This window comes from Psammomys obesus, unplaced genomic scaffold, assembly GCF_907164565.1.
Source record: "Psammomys obesus unplaced genomic scaffold, mPsaObe1.curated_primary_1811, whole genome shotgun sequence".
Lineage (NCBI taxonomy): Eukaryota > Metazoa > Chordata > Mammalia > Rodentia > Muridae > Psammomys > Psammomys obesus.
The window spans coordinates 6,177,496-6,205,417 of NW_026588752.1; the positions used below are offsets into that span (position 1 = coordinate 6,177,496).

The 27,922-nt window shown below is 41.8% G+C and overlaps 1 protein-coding gene across 8 annotated transcripts in view; it reads right to left on the reverse strand.

Annotated features, from left to right (window-relative positions):
* Positions 1-27,922, reverse strand: part of LOC129674689 (ATP-binding cassette sub-family A member 17-like) — a 75,456-nt gene that overhangs the window by 47,378 nt on the left and 156 nt on the right. For 3 of the 8 annotated variants that reach the window (XM_055604832.1, XM_055604836.1, XM_055604834.1), the window contains exons 1-10: positions 24,282-26,952; positions 23,013-23,274; positions 20,966-21,093; positions 19,687-19,852; positions 15,756-16,015; positions 13,764-13,880; positions 12,312-12,429; positions 7,488-7,661; positions 3,518-3,690; positions 2,257-2,400 (exon numbers count right to left, since the gene is read on the reverse strand). In XM_055604832.1, the coding sequence (XP_055460807.1) occupies positions 2,257-2,400; positions 3,518-3,690; positions 7,488-7,661; positions 12,312-12,429; positions 13,764-13,880; positions 15,756-16,015; positions 19,687-19,852; positions 20,966-21,093; positions 23,013-23,274; positions 24,282-24,335 (1,596 nt within the window). In that variant the 5' untranslated portion in view covers positions 24,336-26,952. Of the gene's footprint in view, positions 1-2,256; positions 2,401-3,517; positions 3,691-7,487; positions 7,662-12,311; positions 12,430-13,763; positions 13,881-15,755; positions 16,016-19,686; positions 19,853-20,965; positions 21,094-23,012; positions 23,275-24,281; positions 26,953-27,922 lie in introns of those variants that run through there. The other 5 variants (XM_055604830.1, XM_055604831.1, XM_055604829.1 and 2 more) reach the window with 5 other exon arrangements.

Here is a 27,922-nt window from a genome sequence, read left to right on the forward strand (position 1 = left end):
TATTTTTATTTAATGTACATTGGTGTTTTGCCTGCATGTGTGAGGAAGTTGGATCCTCCGGAACAGGAGTTACAGACAGTTGTGAGCTGCCATGTGGGTGCTGAGAATTGAACCCAGGTCCTTTGGAAGAGCAGCCAGTGCCTTAGCCTCTGAGCCATTGCTCCAGCCACCAGCTCCAATATTTTAAAAAATATTTTTGTTATTTAAGAACTTCATGCTTTAAGAGTAAGGAAGAGGGGCTGAGGAGTTGACTTAGCGTGGTTAGTAACACTGGCTGCTTTTTCAGCTGTCCTGAGTTCTCCTCCCAACAACAACATGGTGGCTGTGGTGGTTTGAATAGGTTTGGCCACTATAGACTCATGTGTGTGAATGCTTGGCTCATAGGAGAGGTGTGGACTTGTTGGAGCAGGTATAGCCTTGTTGGAGGAAGTCACTGAGAGATGAGCTTTGCGGTCTCCTATGCTCAAGCTACACCCAATGTGGCACACAGTCTTTCTCTGCTGCTTGTGGATCAAGATGTAGAACTCTCGGCTCCTCCAGCACCATGTCTGCCTGCACGCAGCCATGCTTCCTGCTATGATGATAATGGACTAAATCTCTGAAACAGTAAACCAGCCCCAATTAAATGCTTCCCTTTAGAAGAGTTGCCTTGGTCCTGGTGTCTCTTCATAGCAATAAAACTCAAAATAAGACAGTGGCTTACAACCATCTGTAAATGGGATCCAATGCCCTTTTCTGGTCTACAGAAAGCACTCATATACATTAGATAGATAGATAGATAGATAGATAGATAGATAGATAGATAGATAGATAGATAGATAGATAGACCTTCAAAAAAAATAAGGAGGAAAAAGTCATCTATACTGCCATACTAGAAATGGCACTGCATTTTGGTGTCTGATTTAGACTATTTCTGTCCCATCTAATGGCATTTGGGCTGGACTTTGGGTCTAGGCTGCAGTCACTTGTCAGTTGGCACTTAGATGTCATCCAATGATGCTTGAAACGTGGTATTATAGAAGAAAGTTGCACACTCCCCCTGACCTTATTTCTGCTTGGTCTCTACTGTTTTGAACCAAGTGAGCGTCTGTTTTTGACTTCAGTGTCCTTTTCAGCAGAGTGTCATGTGGCACAATTGTGAACAACAAGGATAGTGAGCAGTCTATTGCAAGGGAGCAGAGGGCAGGAAGAAAAGAAGCAAAAGGCATGCCAAAGGAAGCATTCTAACCCTGGTCTTCTACCACAAATGAGCTGCTTCAGCCACGTTGCACTCATGAAAGCTTGTGGTATGGATGATCCAGGGAACAGCAATTATTCCATGTGTCACACAGAAAGAGCTGTGAGCTGAGCCTGCTGATTAGCTGAAATCTCACAGAACCATCTGCCTTGACACTGCTTATTATGAAGAAAGAGCGAGAGCTAGTCGGAGAGTAAGGGAACAAGGGAAGGGCCCACAGGGAGTTGGGGCAACTCCTAACTACTATTTTATAGAAGAGCTGGACCCATTTCGTGAGTGTCCCAGGCTGGGACATGATCCAGCTGATCTCCCAGAAGAAGACAATGCAAGACTGAGTGGTGCGTTTATTGTTGTTGTTTTGAGACAAGTCTTAACTACAGAGCCCTGGCTGGCCTGGAGCTCCCTGTGTAGGCCGGGCAAACCTGAAACTTAGAGCCCCATGTGCCTGTGCCCAGCAAGTGCTCAGGTTAAAGTCCTGTGCCACCGCACCAGCTGAGTTAGCTTAAGGTCAAGGAAGGACAGAGGGTCCCACTGCTTTCTTTTATAGCTGAAGGACCAAGATTCCTAGCAGACAGTCCACACTCTGTAGACCCTGTAAGCACTGAGATTATACACAGAAATACTTAGTGAACAGGGCTCTGCATGGCATACGTGTCTGCAGGCACCTATGGAAGAGCAACCACCTGTTCCTATACTTGGGATTGGGTTTACATTTTGATTTGGTGGATATAAGTCATCTGTCAGATGGCTGCATTCGGGCCTATCGCCAATGGAGATGCTTGGTACTGGAGGTCGAGAGGGCACTGTTTCCAAAAAACCAGATCCACAGATCTTCCGTTTAACTTCATGACAGGAAACAGGCCATTTCAAGCTACATTTCTAATTTTTGAGAGTAGGATCACACAGGGAATGAAAATTCTTGATTCCAAAGAGTAGCTTGTAAGTACTGTTAGAATAAAACACAAGCTTAAAGGGGTTGTTTCTCTCAAGTTCCTGGAATGAAGCTTGAAAGCCAATACCTTACACAGATGTCGGATTTCAACGGCTTTCAGCTCATCAGTTGGCTCATCCTCCATGAAATCGCTTCTTGAAATTTTCTCAGGACCCCCGATATCCAGAAGTGGCAGTGTTACTGGAACAGGCTTCTTGAGCCAGGAGGGGCACTGCATGAGAAGTTAACTTTCACAGTAACTGTTTGTGTCGTCTTTCTCTTATGGGAGACAAACTTTGGCAAATTAGACCTCTGACGCACAGGCAGTTTATTTGCTGAATCTAATATTTCATGGCACCCGGAGAAGTTAACCAGCCCACTGGTGGATTTACTGCAGGTCAACCTAAAATCCCTAAAGTCCCTGGCACTGAGAGGGGATCTAAGAAAGCAGCCTCATCTCCAGGCTCTTGACTGTACTTGGAAAACCACCTCACCAGCATTCGTGTTCTTGGGGGCGAGGCCTGGATGGGAATGCTGGTGTTACAGTTACCTGTTTCTCCATACAAGAAGCAAGGCAGAGCAGATGCTGCAGAGGTCTCTCACTAGCCCCATGGGCAGATCATCACAGGCCATGGTGGGAGGCTGAGTCAAGCACAAAAAGCTCATATTCGCAAGAAAAACTTAGTCTGTGAATTTCTGGGACTGTCCAGGAAAACTGTGACTGGGCTGCTAGTCCTGGGTGCTGTAAGAAAGCAGGCTGAGCAAGCCATGACAGCAAGCATGTAAACGGCACCTCTCCATGGCCTCTGCATCAGCTCCTGCCTCCAGGTTCTTACTTCTCTGAGTGATAGAGCTGTAAGCTGAAATAAATGCTTTGCTCCCCAAATTGCTTTTGGTCATGGTGTTTTATCGGAGTAATAGAAACCCTAGCTAAGACAGGTACCTATGAGGTAGGGCATACTGATCATAAAGGTCTCAAAGGCCCCTCTACTAACACCACTTAGTGGAGAAGGGGTGTGTGAGAACTCTAGTGAGTTGGGTTCTGATATCAGCAAAGAGCATTCTGTGGGATAATGCAGGGCCTGGTAATCAACAGGCAAACAGTGTTTGGTATTACAGTGTTTCATTCTCGAGGTCATTGCATCAGCTGTGGGGCAAGTTCAGAGAAACAAAGACTCACTGTTAATTATGTTCCACTGCCAATCACAAGTGGATAGTTAGGACATGAATCTGGGGTAAAGACTTACTGTCTGAGGCCTTAATTAGAACACCGTTAGGAGATGGAGGAACACAGACGACAAACATAACAACTTAATATCTGTCTCTGAAATAGCAGAATCAGAGCCTACCTTGGCAAAGATGTAACAAGACTTAGTCGTGCTAAGCTTTCCTGAGAAGAAAGACTCCACCAAAAAGGCTATCAGACAGTACAAGAAGGAGTCCACCAGAAGCATCAGCAGCACCTGGAGGAAGCTAAAGTCTCCCTGGACACGGCCGATGTTCCTCCATTGGATGCCAGTACCTGTTACAAAGGAAAGGGGACAGTGGCTGTCTGCATGTTGAAAGTCTGTTCAGGCCACAAGACTCAGCAGTCCAAATCTAGAGATAAGGGCTAGCGGGGTTCCTGGACAGCTGAGGACTTCATCGAAGTTGGGCTCTGATATTAGCAAAGGACAGCAGCTGCAGCAGCAACAGCAGCACACTTGTGTATCAGCAGGGTGGGAAGGTGAGTGGGCAAGGCAACTCGGATTTTCCTCAAAATCTTTAAACTTGGGCCATGGCTAGAGTGTGCTCCCCACTCTGGGTGTACAGGTCCTTCCTCCTGAAGCTATAAACATCCTGATGAATATATCCAAAACACATCTTCATTGGATGCCAGCTCCAATGAAGTTTATAGCAATATTAAGTACCACGGAGATTTTAAAAGTATCTATTTCAGTAGTACTAGGGGTTGGACCTATGACCTTGCACACAATAGGCAAGCACTTTACCACTGAACTGTATTTCCAGTCCTTGATGTTTTGTTTTTGTTTAATAGACAAAGCCTCTCTATGTTTCCCAGGCTGACCATGAACTCTCATTCCTCCTGGCTCAGCCTCTCTCAGCTGGGATTACTGGCATATGCCATGATGCCTCAGGAATGGAGAACTTTTTGATTTCTATTGTCATCCATTTAGTCCTTTGTATGTATGTGGTGTGTACATGGTGTGTGTGGAGGTGGGAGGACAGCAGAGAGGTCAGATCTCTCCTTCCTTCTACCACATTGGTTCTGGGGATTAGACTCTGGTCATCAGACTTGAAGGCAAGAAGCTTTACCCACTAAGCCATCTCACAGCCCTTTTATGGTTTCATTCTATCTCCACTATTGATTTATTGGTATCTTTTAAAAAGAAACATACTAGGGTTAGAGGGATGGCTCAGCAGTTAAGAGGACTGGCTGCTTTGCCAGAGAACCAAGGTTCGATTCCCAACACCTATATATTTATTGCCTTCTGTATGTCTCGGGAATGGAAGTTTTGGTTTCTTTGTAAACTCAGTTATGTTATGTAAATATGTTTTTGTTTTAATCCAAGTGTGGGATTTTAGTCCACACCTGCTAACTGTCTCGTCCAGGGCATGGCTTTTGCCAGCTGGTAAGGGCCTTCCATGTGCAGCACGTGGAGAAGGGCATGGTCTAGGGCTCTGAGGATATAAACTGAGAGCCCAGAAAAAGAAGATGTGGCATGTAGTGTTGGTGTGTGGCAGGTATTAATTGAGAGAGACCAGAGAGATGGACGGTGTGGCGGTTTGGAACAGACAGATGAAGGGAAACACTTTGGGGTGCAGCGGCATGGAGGAGCCCGCTGGCTGCATGTGCAGTTGACAGAGATTGGTATAGAGCCCTAAAAGAACCCACTGACCCTAAACAGCCAGGAGAAGTAGAAGGGTCTGGGCCCCCTCTCCCCACTAACCTTCTTTCTCCTATGTAGGAGTAGGAGGTTGGAAGAGAGGTTGAGGCCTAAACACCCCAAATAAAGTAGAGCACCACATATCTCTTTCCTCATAAAGCCACAAGTGTCTTTGCCTCATTACTTTAAATTACAGAAGCAAGTTTTTAATGATGTGGATGTATCCTCTATACATTCTGAACATAAGCTGCTTGCTAGCTAAATGTGTTATATGTGTCTTCTCGAACTCTAACGTTGTCTTTCCCTTTTTCTTATATATCTTAATTTCAGTGTCAATGCTTTGTTATTTTTCTCTGTGGAACTAACAAACCATAGACTGAAACCTTAAAAATTTTATTTATTATTTATTACAATGTATTCACTTTGTATCCCAGCTATAGCCCTCTCCCTCATCTCCTCCCAGTCCCACCCTCTCTCCCTCTTCTCTCCCTTTGCCCCTCCCCTAGTCCACTGATAGGGGAGAACCTCCTCCCCTTCTATTTAACCCCAGCCTATCAGGTCTCATCAGGACTGGCTGCATCTTTTTCCTTAGTGGCCTGGCAAGGCTGTACCCCACAGCAAGGAGGTAATCAAAGAACCAGCCACAAGTTCATGTCAGAGACAGTCCCTGTTCCTCTTACTAGGAAACCCACATGGAGACTGAACTGCCTATATTTGAGCTATATCTGAGCAGGGGGGTCTATGTTCTCTCCATGCATGGTCCTTGGTCCCTAACCCTAACCCTCATCTGGTTACTATCAGACTCTGTAGGCCTCCCTGGGCCCATAAGTTTTGGCTCTGTTGGTCTCCTCATGGAGCACCTGTCCTCTCCAGGTTTTTCTATCTCCCCCTTCTTCCACAAGATTCCCTGCACTCTGTCCAAAGTTTGGCTATGAGTTTCAGCATCTGCTTTGATACCCTGCTGGGTAGTGTCCTTCAGAGCCCTTTGTGGTAGGTTCCTGTCCTATTCCCTGTCTTCCCCCACTTCCCATGTCTGTCCTGTTTGCCCTTCTGAATGAGGATTAAACATCTTCCCTAGGGTCCTCCTTGTGGTTTAACTTCTTTAGGACTATAGATTTTAATATGTTTATCCTATATTATAAGTCTAATATCCACTTATAAGTAAATATATACCATGTGTGTCTTGTAGTTTTATAGCTGGATCTTGAGGTAGCACTATTCCTAATTTTCTAAGCACCAGATTGATTTCCAAAGTGGTTGTACCAGTTTACATTCCCACCAGCAGTGGAGGAGCGTTCCCCTTTATCCACATCCTCTCCAGCATGTGTTGTCACTTGAGTTTTTCATCTTATCCATTCTGATGGGTGTAAGGTGAAATCTCAGGATTGTTTTGATTTGCATTTCCCTTATGACTAAGGACATTGAGCATTTCTTTAAGTGTTTCTCTGCCATTCAATAGTCCTCTATTGAGAATTCTCTGTTTAACTCTGTGCCCCATTATTAAACTGGATTACTTGGTTTGTTGGTGTTTAACTTCTTGAGTTCTTTATCTATACATACTCACTTATAACTGAGTTCCAACATAAGGAGGCCACCTAATCTTTGACTAGAATCTTCGGATCTGTAAATCAAAATAAGTCTTTCTTTTTCCAAGTTAATTATTTCAGATATTTCTTTATAATAACATAAGGCTGATTAATAAAATCCCCTAGACAGACCTGTAGAAGAGGGGACACCACAAGCAATAAGACTAATACATGTGAAAACTACATTATCAGTAACATTCAAAATGTTTTCTGAGCTTCTAATCATAAAGTTATATATTTCATATCTATAAAATTGTATGAGAATATAATTTCCTAATAATTTCTTTTCAAACAAAGTTACTCTGTTGCCCATGCTATCCTGGATTTCTGGGTGCCGGTAATCTTCCTGTTTACTGGGCTCCAGTAAGATTCCTGCAGTCATCTTCCTTCCAAGTAGCTGGGGACAGGCCCATACCAACATGTTTAGCTCCAATTACCTTTCTTTAATATGCTTTAGTTTCCCTCTCCATATCTATATCTATGCTGCAAGGTGGTTTTTGGTTGGTTGGTTGGTTGATTGGTTGCTTGCTTTTGTTTTTGTTTTTTCAATAGAGTTTCTCTGTGTAGCCCTGGCTGTCGTGGAATTCACTGGACCAGGTGGCCTCAAATTCGATGGTCTGCTGCCTAAGTATTAGGACTAAAGACATGTGACACCACCGGCTTATGTTGTAAGATTTGTGAAGCACATTATATATCTCTTTTGCATCCCACATTGTTAATGTAAGTGCTTAAAACACTAAATGAAACAAACATGTCAGTTAAGTGTATTTGGAAATGGAGGGCAGCCTTGTCTGGTGCAAAGCATGTAGGGAACCTAAACAGAATTTGAGAAAAATAAATCTTACCTTCTGCTTCAAACAGAGAGATGAATCGGACTCCTATTGCCATGGCAACATTTGAGAAGAGGCAAAAGGCTATCTTTTGAAGAGAGGTCCTCTGGTGGTAACTGAAAGCGATGTACATGTATGGGAGGTAGGTGAAGAAGAAGACGATGCCACCCACCACAGTCCCCACATGCGCTGCAGATTCAGAGGGGGAAAGGAAGAGTCTGTGAGAGAGTCACTGTGATGGACACCTTGTTTCCCTGCCATGAAAGAAAAACTATCTCTGATTGTTTCAGCATTTCAGAAGGGAAGCAACCTCTTTTTATATTTGCACTCTTGCTAGTGAATGATGAAAACATTAACAGTACTTTAAGAAGGTGAAATTAACTAGGTGTGGTAGCTCATGCTGTCAATCCCAACACTTGAAAGCAGAGGCGGGCCGATCTCTGTGAGTTCAAGCTAGTTCCAGGACACCCAAAGCTACACAGAGAAACCCTGTCTTGAAAAACCAAACCAAACAAAAACCATTTCCCCAAAAAACCCAAAACCCCAAACAAACAAAACAAAACCAAAAAACCTATATTGACTCTTCTCCAAAGAAGATCTGTGTAGCAGTCTGTGTAGCATCTTTAAGGCCTCCAACACCACAAGTACTTTATATATACCAACTTATAATATTACAACCTCCCAATTTTGCAGAGGAGAAAACCGGAACTTAGCTACACAAAATACATTAATTTGCTTAATGTCATGGAGCTATTATATAAAACCATATTATCTTTGAACAGACACAGCCTTGCTTTTTGGGGACACGGGGGGAAGCGGGGACTCTCTGTGTTTCCTTGGCTAACCTGGAACTCAATTTGTAGACCAGGCTGGCCTTGAACACACAGAGATTCACTTGCCTCTGCCTCTTCAGTGCTGGGATTAAAGGCATGTGCCACCATGCCCAGCAACACCATTTTCTTTTTTTTTTTTAATTTATTTATTATTTATACAATGTTCTGTCTGCATGTACACCTGCACGCCAGAAAAGGACACCAGATCTCACTACAGATGGTTGTGAGGCACCGTGTGGTTGTTGGGAATAGAACTCAGAATCTTTGGAAAACAGCAAATGTTCTTAACCTCTGAGTCATCTCTCCAGCCCACCACTTTCTTGATGGCAACTTTGATATACAAAAGTTTTTAAGTTTTCTGAAATTCAACTATCAATTGTCTCTTTTATCAGCTACACTTTTGGTGTCCTAAGGAGTCATCATGAAACACAAAATCATGAAGATTTTTCTCTTATTTTTTAAAAAATAGTTTTATTGGGGCTAGAGAGATGGCTCAGAGGTTAAGAGCACACTGGCTGCTCTTTCAGAGGCTCTGAGCTCAATTCCCAGCAACTATATGGTGGCTCATAACCATCTATAATGAGATCTGGTGTCCTCTTCTGGCCTTTAGGCATACATGCAGGCAGAACACTGTATATATAATATATCTTTTTCCCATATATTCAAAATAACTTTATTGAAATATAATATACCTGGAAATAACCCAGATGTCCCTCAGTTGAGGAATGGATACAGAAACTGTGGTACATTTACACAACAGAATACTACTCAGCAATTAAAAACAAGGAAATCATGAAATTTGCAGGCAAATGGTGGGAACTAGAAAAGACCATCCTGAGTGAGGTATCCCAGAAGCAGAAAGACACTCATGGTATATACTCACTTATAAGTGGGTATTAGACATATAATATAGGACAGTCATACTAAAATTGTACACCTAAAGAAGCTAAGCAAGAAGGAGGACCCTGGGTAAGATGCTCAATTATCATTCAAAAAGGCAAAAGGGATAGACATCAGAAGAGGGAGAAAACAGGGAACAGGACAGGAGTCTACCACAGAGGGCCTCTGGAAGACTCTACCCTGCAGAGTATCAAAGCAGATGCTGAGACTCATAAGTCAAACTTTGGGCTGAGTGCAGGGAATCTTTTGAAAGAAGGGAGAGATAGATCTGAAGGGGAGAGGGGCACCACAAGGAAAGGAAAAAAAATCTGGGCACAGGGGTCTTTTCTGAGACTGTTTCTCCAACCAAAGACATTCGTGGAGATAACCTAGAACCCCTGCTCAGATGTAGCCCATGGCAGTTCAGTATCCAAGTGGGTTCCCTAGTAATGGGAACAGGGACTGTCTCCGACATGAACTCAGTGGCCTGCTCTTTGATCACCTCCCCTTGATGGGGAGGAGGGAGCAGCCTTACCAGGCCACAGAAGAAGACAACGAAGCCAGTCCTGAAGAGAACTAACAAACTAGGATCAGATGGAAGGGGAGGAGGACCTCCCCTATCAGTGGACTGGGGGAGGGGCATGAGAGGAAAAGAGGGAGGGAGGGTGGGAATGGGAGGGGATAAGGGAGGGGGCTACAGCTGATATACAAAGTGAATAAACTGTAATTAATAAAACAATAAATAAATAAGAATTTAAAAAGAAATATAATACACATAGGCTAGAGAGATGGTGCATTGGTTAAGGGTTCTTGATCCTCTTGAGGAGGACCTGTGTTCAGTTCCCTGCATTCACACTGTGGTTTACAACCATACCTAACTCCAGTTCCAGGTGACCCGATACCTTCTTCTCACCTCTGTGGGTACCACGCATGCATTTGGTATACTTGTATGCATGCAGGCCAAACACTTATAAACATAAAATTAAATAAATCTTTAAAAAAATAAGTCATAGAACTTACATGTTCTGTACTAAAGCAATTCAAAGACTTTAATGAAGTCACAGAATTGCAGTTACTGTCTAAATCAATTTTAGACCATTTTATCACCCCAGAGAAACCCTATACCACTAGCAGTCACTTCCTGTTTCCCCAGTGTCTTGACATGCACAACAACACATCTAATTTCTGTCTTTATAAATTCACCTATTCTTGGTGATTTATATGAGTAATATTTACATCAAATTCAGGGGACAGGAGCCCAACAAGGAGATAAATAAATCTTTAAATATAGTTTTGCTGATTCTTTGAAAATTCCATACATGTATTTAATGTATTTTGATCATATCACACACACACACACACACACACACACACACACACACACACACACACACTTCATCCATTCAACTCCCACTTGGACATCCTCAGTCCATCCCACCTCAACTCCTTTATGTTTTTATGCATGTATGTGTTCATGTGGGTTTACGTGTGTATGCATGCGGAGGCCAGAGGCTGACACTGGTGTCTTATGCAATCATTCCCTTCTGTTGTTCTCTTTACTCAGGGTCTCTCATCGAACCTGGAGCAGGCCTCAGTGACACTTCTCTTTCTACTTCCTCAGAGTCGAGATTAGGAATGTATCTTAGCCAGCTTTGTCCATGCAGATCCTGAGGGACTGAACTCAGGTGGTCATTATGCTTACGTAGAAAGCACTTCACTGACTGGGCCATCCCCCCAGCTCCCTGTATTTTCTTTTAATATGGCTTATCACTTACATTCAGATTTAAAATCCAGCTTGAGTCAGTTTTCATGTGTGATGTGATGCGGGTCTCCATGTGCATTCTTTTGAAGATCGACTTCCAGTTATTATTACAGCATCATTTGTTGAAAAAACCTCAGCTGATTGCCAGTGTTGATAGGTTACATGATCTACTTTTGTTTTCATTTCTCCCTTACCCCCAGTATTGCTTTCTTCTTATTATGATTTGTGTTTCTGACTTCACTGGTTACCTTTTGTTTCTAAAAAGCTTATTTATTGTACCTGGCCTCAAGTTTAACTTTTAAGCTTCAGCCATGAGCACTCTTAAACCTTAATTGCAGGCACCCTTCATGCATAGGTTCTAAGTTCCCTGACTTGACTAGTGCCCTCCTGTGCTTGCTATAAAGCTTTGGAGGGGACAGGGATTCAAAATTTGAATCGGGTGGTAGTGTTTAGACCCATATAACTTTCAGAGAATCCTTCTCCATGTTGGCAGAGTCCATATTTAACAGCAGTCACAGATTAGAGCATGCTATTTGATATAAAACATTCACAAATATGGATGATAAGCTGTCTCATTTGTATCACATTTTTCCTTTCTAGTTCTTGAAAACACTCCCTTTTGGAGCGGGGAGCGGGGGCAAATGCTGAGCTCATTTTCTCTTATTTTTACCTTTCTTAGGGTAACTCGCACTTCAATTCTTCTGCATTCTGACTTGACTCTACCTCCTATCATTTCTATCCTCTATGAGTCATCAATTCATGTATAAACAGTTTTAGATATAAGACCTCCAACAGGACCAAATTCAAAGGAAGTTTTTTGTGGTCCTTAGAAACCACTTTACTGTGGTGTCCTGACTTCACAATTTGGATGATTCTCTTTCTGAAATACCTTACACTTTTATTTTCTTCTAACTTGAGACTTATTGGGCTTGGAGAGATGGCCCAGGAGTTAAGGGTGGACGCTGCTCTTTCAGAGGATCTGAGTTTGGTTCCCAGCACCCATGTCAGGTGGCTCACCACCACCCATAACTTCAGCTTCACAGAATCCAACGGTCTCGTCTGGCCTCCAGAACACCAGCATGTGCATGGCATATACACAGAGAGACAGATAAACAAAAATAAATAAATGGAGACTTATTATCTGCCTCAATTTGAAATTATTTTAAGGACTTTAGTGTATATATGTATGTGTGTATATATGTATATGCATATATATATATAATGTGTTTTAACAAGCCTTTAATGGGGAATAGAATTCTCCCACTGCTGAAATAACCATAAAACTGAAAAACTTGGAGGAATGATACTATATACTATAAGTAATGGAAATTACAATGCTTTCAGGAAAAAGTCATCAATACTCACCTCTATGGAAAAAGGTGCTCATCATGAATGCAAAGAAAATTGTGGCAATGGCAAAACACATTAGAAAAATAAATATCAAGATAGGGTTGCTGTTCCTGAACACAGCCACATGGCTCATCTACAAAACAACCACAGATGTGAAGAAAGCATGAAGTACCCACAAAACACTGTAGAAAATATTTAATTTATAATTACACATAGATTTTTAAGGCAGACACCTGATCTGCCATCTGTTATCATTTGTAAAGTAGGCTATTTTTTTCAGGGAAAATATGTTTGGATTCAATTTTTGATCTAATGTGAATATGTTTTCCTTTTGGGGGTTTATCTTGGGTATTGAACTAAAGGCCTTATATACACTAGCCGTGTGTTCTAACACTGAGCAGGTTCAATTCATCTGTCATATTATCACTATGATGGATAGTTTCAGTATTCCTTTTGTTATCTTTTGTCTTCTGTTTTAATGCTTTCTGGTTATTTCCTTTGAAGTATTTTCCTATTTAGTCCAGGTTTTCTTGCTTACCTTTCACCACACTGACACAACTTTTACTATTTAGATGGTAAGTTTTTATATATCTAAGTAGTGAGTTATTAAATGCAAGCAGGCAAATGTATCAAACTCCACTGACAGCATAAAAAAACCATGATAACATGGAAGTAAAATAATGTTTTATAATACCTATTTTCAACTATTGTACAGTATAAAATTTATGGGTTTTGGGGGGTTTATTTTTGAGACAGTGTTTCTCTGTGTAGCCTTGACTGTCCTGGACTCACTTTGTAGACCAGGCTCACGGAGATCTGCCTGCCTCTGCCTCTGCAAGTGCTGGGATTATAGGTGTGGACCACAGTGCCAGCTTGAAATTTATGCTTTGTTTGTTCGTTTGTTTGTTTAAAGATTTATTATTTATTTATTATACAGTATTCTGTCTACATGCATGCCTGCAAGCTGGAAGAGGGCACCAGATCTCATTATCGATGGGTAGGAGCCACCATGTGGATGCTGGGAATTGAACTCAGGACCTCTGGAAGAGCAGCCAGTGCTCTTAACCTCTAAGCCATCTCTCCAGCCCTGAAATTTATGTTTTAAAGTATCTAAAAATACACTGTGGGATTCTCAAGTTCCTAAATACTAAATTAGCTATGGTGGCAGAAGACTGTATCTCCAGCACTTTGGAAGTAAAATTGAGGATTAACACAAATTCAAAGTCAATCTGGTCTATATCATGAATTTCAGGCAAGCCAGGGCTCCATAATCAGCCTCTTATCTCAAAAAGAAAAAGAACAAAAAGTGTGTGGAGTGGGGAGTGGTGAGAGAAGGTGAAAAAGGAAGGAGAATGCTTAATTCCCCAGAAGTTCAGCCAATGATCATCAATAACTGTATCACTCACACCATACCAGATTCATTCCTATCCATTCATAACTCACCATATTCTAAAGAAGAAAGCATACCTTCGTGCAAAAAAGGATGGTCATAACAGAAACAGCAATTAAGACAGAAATGAAGAACGTGATGAACCAAGCAACCCAGTGCATCCAGCTCTCCAATCCCATCATACACATATATTCCTAGAAGAGAGAAAGAGCCAAGGGTTAGAGTCCAGTCACTAGTTACCAGTCTAGTTAGGGGCCTTAGGAGCTCCAGTCTGGGAGTCTGTTACTGAACTCCAGAAGATTAGGATGACAGGCTGTGTGTGTTGGGGAGACACAGCTATTGGGGCTAATGGATACTGATCCAGCTAGAAAGCAAGAGAATAAAACAGGGATGGATACTTGGTTTAACTATGGCAGAGTACATATTGTATAAATTTCATTTGAATTTAAAAACAACTGCTAAGAGATAAAAGTAGGACATGTAAGGAGTTTAGACTTTAAAGCAGAGAACAGTAATCTATGTTTATAATCCAAGTATTTGGGAGACAGAGGCAGGAAGTTTGTAAGAAGCACAAGGCCTGTGTGGTTTATATCGCATGTGCCAGGCCAGTCAGGGGTTCTATATACTGAGTCCTTGTCTCAAAAACAAAACAACAAAACAGAAAAGTTTGGACTTTATTCTCAGGGCGTTTTACTTTCAATAAATAAATGAACTAACAGCGTATTTAACATTGGAATTTTAGGCATGTGCCATTATGCCTAACTTCTACAATCTTAACATTCATTTGAAATGATGATTCAAGTGTAAAAGAAGAAAGGAATGACCAAAATGTAGACACTTTTATGCCTACCAGCTTTCTTCACAAGTGTGTTATTGAAGTAACAAATATGGAAGGTCAGATTTCATCACACAAGTAAAACTAAATGGGTATCCTAGTCACATACCAGAAGTCATATACCTGGTGGTTTTTCAGTGAGTAAAAGTTAGAGCATCTCCCTACTAGCCCTTGTCACCTTGTCATCCGTCCCAACAGAAAGGAAGCCTCTGACATCTTGCCACATCAGAGTCATTCTCACTGCAGCCTCAAGACGTACCTTGGTCACTCTGTTTCTTCTAACAAGACAAAGCAGGCTGGGAAAACAGCCTTCTTAGCCGCAGACATCACCAGTGAGGTCAAGAAAAGCCCAATGAGAAAATAGCAGGCTGTTTTAATATACAATCGTAAGAATCAATAAAAAGAGAAGAAACTTGGGGCTAGAGAGATGGCTCAGTAGTTAAGAGCACTGGCTGCTCTTCCAGAGTTTCTGAGTCCCAATTCCCAGCTCCCACATGGTGGCTCACAACCATCTCTAACTGTATTCCCATAGGATCCAATGCCCCTTCTGGTGTGCAGATGTCCATGTAGATGAAAACACCCACATACATAAAATACATAAATTAAAAAACCATTTTAAAAAGAGAAGAAAAATTTAAAGTGAGGACATTTTAGCCTGGTGTGCTTCTAACACTTGGGAGGCTGAAGCAAAAAGATCATGAGTTCTGGGTCAGCCTGGATTACACAGTGGGTTCCAGGTCACTATTGACTACATAATGAGACTATGCCTGAGACATAAAAACCTAAGCAACATGAGATCCTTTTTAAAGGGAAGAAAGTAAGAAAAAGAAGCTATAGCGGTTATGCAAACAGAAGAGCATAGCAAGTGAGTAGAAAAGCCAGTCCTGGGACCAACTCAGAGGTAGCAAACCCTGTCTTAGGTTGTATTTCACTAGAAGATGCTTCCCAATCATCTTCCTACAAAATGGGAGTGAGTTAATTGTGGATAAAAATTCCCTGCCCTGCTAGTAGCAGTGTGCTAACCTAGTAGGACCTACTAGGCTGAGCAGTGTAAAAGCAAACATATAACAAGAGATGGCACTCCCTAAACTGCAAACGGGCTAAAAACGCAAAAGCATTTCTCATTTCCCATTCACCTGAGCGGTAGAGACTCCTCCTACCAGCATGGGTCTCAGTCCTACTTGTGGCATCTCATTAGCAGCCTCCCCAGAGCCATGTACTTGTAGACTGTTACCTTCTGTTTCCTCTCCTTCTCCAGTAAGATGGAATTGATGATTATGAGCTCAACACAGATGAAGCTGAGCATGAGGAGCAGAGGGAACTCGTTCTGAAGAATCACTAAGAATGGGTCCTGGATATGGGACCTGAATGGGAATCTTTGCAGCAGGACTTTGAGATTCTTGAACATGTTGGGTGCAGCACTGGGGGCATGGTGCTGCATGATGGCTTTGTCTACTGCGTGCTGGATTGCCAGGAAGCCTTCTTTGTTGTATCCTACAAGAAACCAGAATGTCAAGCATAAGAGAGTAAAGACTGAAGACTGAGATGACTGAAAATTTAGGTGGAACCTGGCTAGTCATTAAGACAGACAACAGCCAGAGGGTGTTCCTAGAGGCCTCATGATACAATATGGAGGACAGAGAGGAGCCACTTTGGAGAGCCATGGGAATGAAGCAATGATCAGAAAGTGAGTTCTGGCAGAAAAGCAAGACATGTTCTAATCAAGGATTTCCAAGATAGAGACACATCTTGTCCCTTCATTCTCTGGCTCTGCGGACAGAGCACCTGCTCTGTAGTATTATTGATTATCCAGTAGATACAGGGTGGTTAAAGTCAAAGCACTTGGAAGACACAGACTTCCTGATTGTGTTGACTGCTGCATAACCAAAGTGTTAAGTTTCTGTGTTTTGCTGGCGAACTACAAACACTGTCCTTATCACAAGCGACCCTCATTTCAGCAGTGTAATTGGTGTGCCAGGACCAGCTTTCAATTAAAAAAAAAATAATATTGTGTGTGGGCTGGAGCGATGTCTCAGAGGTTAAGAGAGCACTGGTTGCTCTTCCAGAGGTCCTGAGTTAATTCCTAGCAACCACATGGTGCCTCACAACCATATACGATGTGGTGTTCCCTGCTGGCATGCAGGCCGAACACTGTATAGGTAATAAATAAAATAAATCTAAAAAAAAGATTGTGTGGCAAGGATCCCCAGAGCTCTAGTTCTAAGCAAGGGCAACCAGCCTTACGGGAGGGGTATAGTAGCCCTGTAGAAGAGGTGACCATTATGTCCCATTGTCTGGACATAGGCAGACGTCCAGATCTGTCAAACCAGAAAAGGGAAAGACAGATTGCTGGTGCTGAGTCCTGGGTATTGTTATGTACTCGTTTGTTTTGTAGGAGTGTTTTCATTAAACAATTATAGGATATTTTCTAGAATCAGACTGAGTGCTTGAGTGCTCAAACTGGATTCCAGTTGGTGGGCATGCAGGTCCATGGCTTCAAGAGAGTTGTATGGTTGTCCCACAATGAGGTGTTTCTGATCAATTTTGGAAGAGTTAGTTGCTTAATTGATGTTCATGTTCAACCTCTAGCACAAAAATAAGGAAACCAAGAAACCTAAAATGAATTGGAGTGCATGTATCCTTCATGTGAGAATTGGCTCCTGGACCCTCACTCAGGAACATGTTGCCTCGTGTGAAGGAAAGAGCATCTCAGTGATGTGCCATTATTCCTCCATAAGTCTGAAATTGCCAGAGAGGAAACTGGGGGCTGTCATGGTATGGGCAGGTCCAGGGAAAATGGGTGCCAAGAGGGATGTCTTCACTGTTAGATACAGTTATGTTCCTTTCCATAGCAGACATGATGACAGAAAGCAGATGCTAAGAAAAACTCTCCTTAACTCTTAACTGGAAAGTTCCAGAAAGTTGGCAGAGCTTCCTAAAAAGAAATATTATGATATCTGGGAGTCACAAGCCAGCTTCAGAGCCATATGTTATCCCTTAGGATATAGGAGCTCCTAGGAACCTCACCTTCTGATTTTAATGTTATCTGCTTACCCTGTGCAAAACAGGGAGGAGAAGAACACTTCCTTGGGGTATGATTCCAGAGTAGGAAACAAAAGAGTAGAGCCTGGCAGAGCCAGCTAAAACCATGAGATCTGAAAGAAGAGGCAACTAGAGTTCTCCTGCCAGTTGTGGTTGGGCAAGGTGGATGGAATTAGAACCAAAGAGAGATCTAAAGATTCAGAAAGAGCAAGTAAAATCAAATGAAGTGTTAGCCAATGCAGGGATCACATATTCAGAACTTCCCCCCACCTTCCTACCTCCACTGCCACCACCTCCCCCATGCGTGTGGAAGGTAAGAGGCCAAGCTTCAGTGTTGTTCCTGAAGAGCCTTGTTATTGACACAGGGTCTCTCACTGGGATCTGGTCATCATTAATTGGGTTAGGCTGACCTCGGGAATCAGCCTCTGATGCCGAGACTATGAACACGTGCTATCACACCCCACTTTTACATGAGTCCTGGAGACTGAACTCCAGTTCCCAGCTTGTGCAGAAGCACTAAACCAACCAAACTATCTCCCTAGCTCCAAATTCAGGAACCCAAAAGGCAGAGCTGGGAGGTGTTCTCCAAAGCAGGAGCAGATTCTTTAAAAGGACACAGGCAGGCAGGCAGGGGACCCTGAAGCAGTGCAGAAGCTGTCTGCTCCCCCTTCTCAAATTAAAAGGAAAATAGAAACTACAAGAAGTGTGTTTAGTGGGCAGTTGATGAGGCAGGTTAAACACAGATAAATGGAACATTTGTTGAACAGGACGGGTGTCCAAAACAATAGAACATACTGGGTGTGATGACCTAATCTTGCAATCCCAGTACTTGGAAGGTAGCAGCAGGAGCAACAATAATTCAAGGTTATCCTTGCCTTCGCAGTAAGTTTGAGGTCAGCTTGGGTTCCATGACACCATGCTCAGACGAGAGAGAGAGAGAGAGACAGAGAGACAGAGACAGAGAGACAGAGACAGACAGAGAGGAGGTAAAATAACAGGACAGATCTTAGGAGGCAGCTTGGTAATAGACCACTTGCTAGTCTATGTGAGACTACACAGAGACTGAGCTCTCTCCCCAGTACTGGAAAAGAAAACAAACACAACAGGGCTAGAGGTACAGCTCAGTAGTAGAGTGTAAGCCTATTGAGTTTGGTCCCCAAAAATTGGAGGGCTTAAGGAGGGGGCAGAAAAATAAAGGTGCTACTTACAAGTACAAAAGGGAGGTCACATAGACATTATATATGCATAAACTCTAAATCATGTTTCTTTCATGATGATGGTTATGTCTTCCCTAAATAACTGGCCATTCTTGTTATACTAGTTACGGTTCCACTCTGGCCCTACATGTGTGCTGCTCAGGAAATATAGGTAAAGTCATTAGGTTCTCAACAGGTTACTTGAGAGCTACAGGGAGCTGTGCTCAAGGTAAATGCATTAGTGTTTGCCAAATTACCTGCCTGGGTTCTGGTCATAACCATGCCATCAGGCAGAGAGACTAGTGTGGCAGAAAGCGGGATGCCTTTCATAGCAGTAACCTTGGAAGATACCATTCTACTAACATGAATTCACATGACATCCCTAACAATCAGCAGCACGTGCTTGTTTTGGCAGGGCCAGAGACTGAACTGTTCTGTGCATGCTGGGCAAGTACTCTGAGGTACACCCCAGGAAGGAAGGAAGGAAGGAAGGAAGGAAGGAAGGAAGGAAGGAAGGAAGGAAGGAAGGAAGGAAGAGAGTCATTAATTTTATATGCATTTTAACAAGTTAAAGAAAGCCACTTAAGTTGTGGTTTATAGAGAATGATAGCAAACATACTTTAAAAAGCAAAATCAATCAGGAAATTCCTACCCCTTGTGCTTGTAAAATGCTTCCATTTTTTCAAGCAATTCAACGTCATTATAAACAATCAAAGTACATACCTGCTGTTTTAACTTACACTGGAATACAAACGTTTTATTGACTGCTACGTTTTCCAAAGGCAGCTCCTTGGACCTCTACTGAAAGGCTAATCTTAGTGATTATTCAGTTAGCAAAACCGTATCACAAATAGTATCATAAATATGTGCCACAGGGCAAAAGTGGCCCCGTTCATGGTAATGTTACAGGCTTCAAAGACTCCTCACCAGGGTTTCCCCCATCAGCGTATGGAAATTCCCGGGGTTCTTGTCTTGGATTAGGAGGGTAAAGTAAGGCTGTGCACCAGCCTTCTATGTCCTCTTGAAAAAATAAATGCTTCAGCGGTGAGACAAAGTTCCTCTGTATATAACTAAAGCGCAACTCATATTTAACCTATGAGAGACAAGGAGAGAACATTTGGCCATGAGCTCCTGGAACTCAGCAATGCTACGGGACAGCAGAACTGGTTGGCCCTAACAGTAACTAGAGGAAAGGCCCTCACAGGCAGGTGTTTCTCTTCCCACCACACAATGGTCTTCCCTGTATTTCTCTGCAAATTATCCCGGTGACCATCTGGGGAAAGAGCAATGGACTGTAGAATACTCTGGAACCAGGCCACCTAGACCTCAGCTGCAAATTTCTTACTGAAGTGCTGTCACCCTGGGAGAGTTACTTAATCTCACTTAACCATTATGCCTCTGCTTCCTCACAGTGAAATGGGGTGATAATAACAGCTTCGGAGCCATTAGCTGCTGGTAGGGTTACATAACATGGTACCTGACATGTATGTGACATTAGCACATGCTTGTAAGATATTGTTGGGATTTGTTTTTTATTAATCACAGTGCAAGTTCTAAAAGTCATTAAACAACCTGCATAGCACAAAAGCCACATATGAGTGCTTTACCCATTACAAAACATAAATCAAATATTCTTGTTTAACATTCTGCTTTTTTGTTAAACACACACGAAGAGCTACCAAACCGCAAGAGTGAAATGAGTAGTAATGACAGTTAACTAATTCAACTGGAAAATTCATGCTCTCCATCTACCCAACTGCTCTGTTTTAAGCACTTGACACACATAAACCTAAAAACCAACTCATAAGCCAGGCACTAAAACTCAACTACATCAGTAATGAAACAAGAGATCTGTTCAGAAATGTTGGTAACTCTCCCAAAGTTATATATACAGCTGCTAAATTGCGGAGCTGGGATCCAAGTTTCTGCTGACAAATGGTGGAGTGAGCTTCTGTTAATGGAGCAGTTGAACACACCCCATCCTATACTGAGGACAGAGACTCAACTCAGACCATATTTCTTTTAACCAGTCTGAAAACAGTAACGGAGTGGGTTGTAAAATATGAATTTGGGATATTCATTCGTTTCCTCTGAAAATAAAACAACAACGCTACCATAGAAGAAAGCTGAGGGTAAATCAGCCAGATTATACTGGTACTCGGGTTGTGGTCACTTAGTAAGATTGTTATAGGAAAAATTTTCTTACCACCAGTGGCAAAGGTTCATTGCTGGTATTGAAGCTATGGTGGAAAACAATTCCCACCAGTACGTAGAAAGAGTTGGGATCATTAATTATATAGTTTTCAAAGAAAGGCACTGAAGGAAAGCCTAGAACTAAGGAAAAATCCAGTCAGTGAATTATAGTCAGGCACAAAAGCAAGTGTTGCCATCACCCATCTACCTAAGGAGATTTCATATTCCAGCTTTTTTCTCCAACCACTCACTCAGTCATTCCGCAAACATGTGGGCAGGAGTGCAAAACACAAGAAATAAGATCAGCTAACAGGCATAATCTTCAGCCAGGCGGCTGTAACACACACATTTAATGCTGGTACTTAGGAGACGGGCGGGCCTCTCAGTTCAAGCCCAGCCTGGACTATAGAGGGAGATGGTTGCCTACTAAGCACACAATTAAACAGCCCTGAAGTTTTTCTTTTCTTCTTCTTTGGAAGGCTATGAAAACCACAGTTCAGTGTCCTTTTGTATGATGCACGTTTTTATCAAAAGCAATCTATGGCCTTCACTGATATTTCTTTCCTTCATTTAGACATTTTTATTTGAGAATTACTTTAAAAATTGAAAATATTTTCATGAAATTATAGATAAAAGGCAATGAAATTACTCATATAGCAAACACTATTTTATATATTTGCATAATTAGAAAAAGGATAAGAAGGGTATACATATTAATTGATGATTTTTTATTATTTTAGCATATTTAGGTTTCTTTCTGTTTTTAAATTTTTTTCACTGGGTGTGATGATGTACCAAAATTCCTAGGACTTAAGAGATAGAGGCAGGTAGGTGTTCAAGGCCAGCCTAGTCTACATATCAAGTACCAGGGCAGCCAGGGCTACATGGTAGACAGACCCTGTCTCAAAAAAGCAAACAAAAAATATCAAACATTTTTAATAGAATTTCTATGTTATATTCTTCTAGGTTAAATTCTTCTGGGTTTAAAAACTATATTTTTATTAATTCTTTGAGAATTTCATACGTTGTATTTAATCATATTCATTCCCCCTCCTTCCCCAATGTCTTCCAGATCCACCCTACCTCCATACTATCCAATGTTGGATTTGTTTGTTTGTTTGTTTTGAGACAGGATTTCTCCGTGTAGCCTTGGCTGTCTTGGACTCACTTTGTAGACCAGGCTGGCCTCAAACTCACAGAGATCCACCTGCCTCTGCCTCCCCGAGTGCTAGGATTACAGGCATGTGCCACCACACCCGACTAGATCAGTTTTTTTGTTTTGTTTTGTTTGATCAGTTTTTTAATAACCCATTAAATCCAATTTATATTGTCCATATTCTACTGAGTATGGCTCGATCCACTGGAGTAAAGTTACCGTATTAGGAGCCCTCCTCCTCCTCCTCCTTTTCTTCCCCTTCCTTCTTCCTTCCTCCTCTTCTTCTTCTTCCTCTTCTTCTTCTTGTTCTTCTTCTTTTTCTTCTCCTTCCTTCTTCCTTCCTCTTCCTCCTCTTCTTCTTGAGACAGAGTCTAATGATGTAGCTCAGTTGTTCTGGAGCTCATTATGTAGACTAGGCTGGCCTCACTGAGATCTACTTACCTCTGCCTCCAGAGTGCTGGAATTAAAGATGTGGGCCACTACACCAGGGTAGAGGCCACACACTTTAAATAAAATAAAATAAACCTGACTCTCCTTCCCTTAAAATCTACCGATTGTCCTTAGCTCCTTAGTTGGAGCTTTTGGGGTGGAGCTATTGAGGCCCTTCCCCACCAAATAGAATATTGACTGGCTTGGTCTCGTGCAGACAGTCACATCTTTTTCTAAAATGACCTCCCAGGATGGCAAGATGATGTCAGCAAACTTGACAACCTGAGTTCAATCCCAGGACCCACGGGTAGAAGGAAAGAAATAACTCCGGCAAGTTGTCCTCCACCTCCCACTCACTCCTGCACCATGGCATGTTCACATGCACACACCTATACTCACACCCACGATAAGTAATGTAATAAAGCATTTCAGTGCATCCAAAAAACTGAAATGCCCTCCCTATCCCATATCTAACCTTTAAAGTCAACAGCAAAGGATTTTTCCACCATTTCAGTAACAGCTTTCAAAGTTTCGCTTTCGGAAGGGATATAAACCAACTGAAATTTACTTTTCAGAGGGTAGTTATTGAAATATACTGGCAGTAGACTGATATCAATTGATTGGTAGTAAGTAGCTAATCTGTTTCTTGGTGTACTATTGAAACGAAAATACAATACAATTGTAGAAAATAGTAACGGCATCACCATTTCCAGGAATGTTATCAGGGTCTTCCGCTTCTAAAACAGAAACAACAGCTGTATGTTAATCACAAACAAAACTTAAGGGTAAATGTCTACTGGCAAGTGTTCTTATGCTTAAAACCCTGAGGCTGGAGAGACCTTCTTAGTACTTTCTTAGCATACATGAAACACGATCCCATTGTTGAATAAATCAAATGTGGTGATCCATATCTGTAATCCTAGCACTTAAGAGGTTAGAAGGCAGAAAGATCAGAAATTCAAGGTCATCCTTGGCTCCTTAGGCAGATGGAGCCCATCCTTTGATATATGAGACCCCCCACCTCAAAAAACAAAAACAGAAACAAATAAATGAACAAACAAAACCCCCACCAAAATCATTTTTCATTTCTCCTTGCCTCCCTACACAAAACACAGAAAAGGGGAAAAGACAGAATGAGAGCTAGCTGGGCTTCTGCATCTAGCTCTTCTATACTATCAATACCTAAAAGTCAATGAGAAGAGTTGCATTCAACAATGAGTGTTAACAGAATTACTTTGGGAACAGTTTTTTACACATGAAGTACTGAGTTGTTTTTCAACTCGTTATCAGTGATTGTGACATCAATTTGACAGAATCTAAAATGACTTGGGAGATGGGCCTCTGGGCATGCCTGTGGGATTACCGTTTGTAACTGAGCTGAGAAGAGCCTGGCTTACTGTGAGTGGTGCCATTCCCTAGCTAGGATCTCAGACTGTGTGGTGGGGAAAGGGGAAAGAACAACGGTATGCACCCACTTCCTCTGCTTCCTGACCATGGGTGTGACGTGACCACCAGCTACAAGTTCCTGACACAGTGACTTTCCACCATAATAACTCTGCCTTGAACTGTGAGCCAGAATAAACCTTTCCCCCTTAAGTTACTTTTGTCCTGTTTTTTTTTTTCTTTTTCTTTTCTTTTTTTTTAATCACAGCAACAGGAAGAGAAACAAAGACTAACTTATTTGACCTAAGCACACGGCTGCTCTTGAGAACCACGTCTTCCCCTCAGATAAGCATGCCCATACCTTCAAGAGGAAATTCTTCCAGAGAAGAAGCTTTAACTTCTTGAGCACTGCCATTTTTTTTTTCCCAGCTGAAGAAGAGGCTCACCACTAGTCAGGAAACAAATTGAGAAAACGTTATGTATAACACAAAATGTTAAGAAGCATTCTTTCAGCAGGGCATAGTGGTACATGCCTTTGATCCCATCCGTCAGCAGGCAGAGGCAGGTGGATTGTTGTAGGTTCAAGGCCAGCCTCGTCTAGACAGTGAATTCTAGGACAGCCAGTGCCACAAAGTGAGACCCTGTCTTGAAAACAAACAAACAAACAAACAAACAAATAAAAACAGACGTATTCTTTTCATCCTTTATTAACTTTCTTCCTGTGGGCTTTCAGAACACTGTCAAATTACTTTCTTTTCTGCTGTCATTCCTTCTCAGTCTTTTGGGGCTGATTCTTCCTCCTCTCATCAGCCTGTAAACATTAAGGAGCTACAGGGCTCAGTCTCCTAGACTCCTTTTCATGCCAACAACACTCACTCCTCAGGTGACCTCACTTAGCCTTGATAGGACACATGTACATTCAGTCAATGTCTACTTTGATTTCTCTAGCCTGGACTTTACCTCAAGCTCTTTTCCCAAATATTAAAATATCTGTCCCCACCTCACTGTGTTTTATCTCAAAACTGACCTGGCCTACTGATAGTCCTCCTAAAACAAATCATCCTATGGTCTTCTTCACCTCAGATTATATCAATTCCAATCTTTAGTTAAAGGTTATTATTGCCTTCACTTTTGAAGCCTAAATTCAGACTGTCTCAAACCTATTGGTCCAGCCTTTGAAATATTTCCAGAATTTGACACCTGTCACCACTCACCTCAATTTTTTTGTTTGTTTTGTTTTGTTTTGTTTTTCAAGATAGGGTTTCTCTGTATAGCCTTGGCTTTCCTGGCTTTGTAGACCAGACACACAAATACACATAAATAAATAATAAAATAAATATTAAAAAATTAGATACAGTATTTAGAAAGTGCCACCATATCCAGTTACACTTGATTAAAAAAACAAACAAATAAACAAAAAATAGCTGGGGAGTAGTGGCACACGCCTTTAACACTGCAGAGACAGGTGGATCTCTGAGTTTGAGGCCAACCTGGTGAGTTCCAGGACAACCAGGCCTACACAGAGAAACCCTGTCTCTAAAAACAAAAACCAACCAAATAAGCAAACAAAAACAAACAAACAAACAAAAAACTCTCAAATCATCATACTGGTTCTCTATAACTCTAATGAAATACATGAGAGTAAGTATTTATGGAAAAAAAAAAAAAAAGAGGTTTACAGTTTTGGAGACTGAAATTCCAACATGGCACCCAGCTCTGGCAGTGGTCATTGTGGCTTCATCAACCCACAGCAGATTCTACCACAATGGTGAGAAAACACATTGAAATAAAAATGTGTATCTAAGACTGACTGTGAACTGAGGCCCCACAAGAACTGTGTTCTCTTTTCCAAGTGTCTCCCAGGGCCTGAGGACTCATTGTCGGGCCCCACCTTTTAAAGGCACTATCACCTTAACATCACCACACCTACCACTTGGGAGACAAACTGCATCCAAACTATGAAATACATTAAGATGATCACATACCACAACCAAAGGAGATTTATCCTAGGATTTGGTAGGTGGTACAACATAGGAAAATCAATCAGCCGGGCTTGGTGACACACACCTGTAATCCCAGCATTTGGGGAGACAGAAGCAGGCAGATCTCTGTGAGCTCAAGGCCAGCCTGGTCTACAAATCAAGTCCAAGACAGGCAAGGATATACAGAGGAACTCAACAAAACAAAATCAATCAACACAATATTTCACATTAATAGAATGATAGCAACAACAAATGTCTCACATGATTATCTCAAAAGATGTAGAAAAGGTAATTAACAAAATTCAGCACCCTTCCCAGTACTCAAGAGGCACAGGTAGATTCAAAGTCATCCTCCCGTATAGTGAGTTTGAGACTAGCCTGGCCTACATGGGACCAAAACAAGGAGGGGGCCAGGAATGGTGGCACACACTTTTTAAAAAATTAATTATTTGTTCACTTTACATCCTGACTGCAGCTCCCCTTTCCTCCCTCCCTCTTCCCTCCCCTCCTACTCATCCATACCTCCTTTCCTTCTCCTCAGAAAAGAGGAGGCCTCCCATGAATATCAACCCTCCTTGGCATATCAAGTTGCAGTAAGACTAAGAACATCTTCTTCTATTGAGGCTAGACAAGGCTAGACAAGTTGGTGGCACACACTTTTAATCTCAGCAACTGAGAGACAGAGGCAGGTGGAACTCTGTGAGTTTAAAGCCAGCCTGGTCAACATAGAGAGTTTCAGACCAACCAGAGCTACATAGTGAGGTCTTGTCTTGAAAAGTAAGGGGAGTGGGGAAATGAGGCCCTTCCTATAGTAACCCTTACCTGTCTGTAATCTCCGCACTCACCAGGCTGAGATTACAAGAGGACTGAAAGTCTGAGGGCAGCCTAGACTACATAGTGAATTTCAGTCCAGTCTAACCTATATAGTATCAAAATACATATAGGAAATTTTAAAAACACACACACAAAAACAAAATTACCATGAGTTTGAGGCTAGCTTGAGCTATATAGTGAGACCTCATGTAATTCCTACCTCTCCTAAAAAAAAAAAAAAAAAAAAAAAAAAAAAGTTTAAGGCAAGATAGAAAAAAAAAAAAAAAACTCAAAAAAATCCAACCCCCCAAAAAAAAAAAAAAAAAAAAAAAAAAAACTACTTTAAAGCAAGATACACTCAATAATCAAGAATTTTCCAAGCACAAGAGAGAGATGCAAATATCATGTCAAATTTACATCTATAGACAAATCTACATATTTTCATAAACATGTAAAAATTATTAGCAGCATATTTACTGAACAAATGGCATGGAAAGGGGATGGTAGACTCTGAGGAACATTCTTCATCAATGCTTCATCTTTACTTAAGGGAAATCCTAAGTCACCCAGCTCTGCTCCTAGATTTGCAGAACTAGGATTAGGATTAAACAGTTGGAAGCTTTAATCAATTTAAATTGGAAATGGCAAGTACTGTTTTGAAGGAAAAGCGATTAAGGAAGAATCAGGTTGAAGTAAAGTTCCAGTCAGCCAGGTTTACACACTTTTTGGCACGAAGCAGAGAATGGGAAAGACATTTCGGTTTGAAGTAATGTCGGAGCAAAGTGTTTTGGAGATGTCTTCAGCACACTGATAATCCAAATCCCCACCTTGCTTTAATTGCCCCCTCCCCCGGCGCGCCCCGCATGCCCAGTACAGACGGCATCACACTACCATTTAATTGGCAGGCATAAAGATAATCACTTAAACATGAAGTTTTCCCATTTTACATTTTTTTTAAAAAAGGGTAGGTGGGAGGGAACAACAAGCTTTGAATTTGCTATTGTTACCATTTCAATTTTAGGAACAGGAAATTAAAATTCTGAAAAGTAAAATGACTTAAATACACTAGTGAAGGATTCAAGACCTTCGGCACACTTGATTAGAGCTGTACCCTGTACCAGGGGTTCTAGGAGCCCAGGGAACTGACCATGTGCCGGGCAAGGACTCTTTCCTCAGGGAGCCCATCTTCTGGGTTAACCAAACTGGA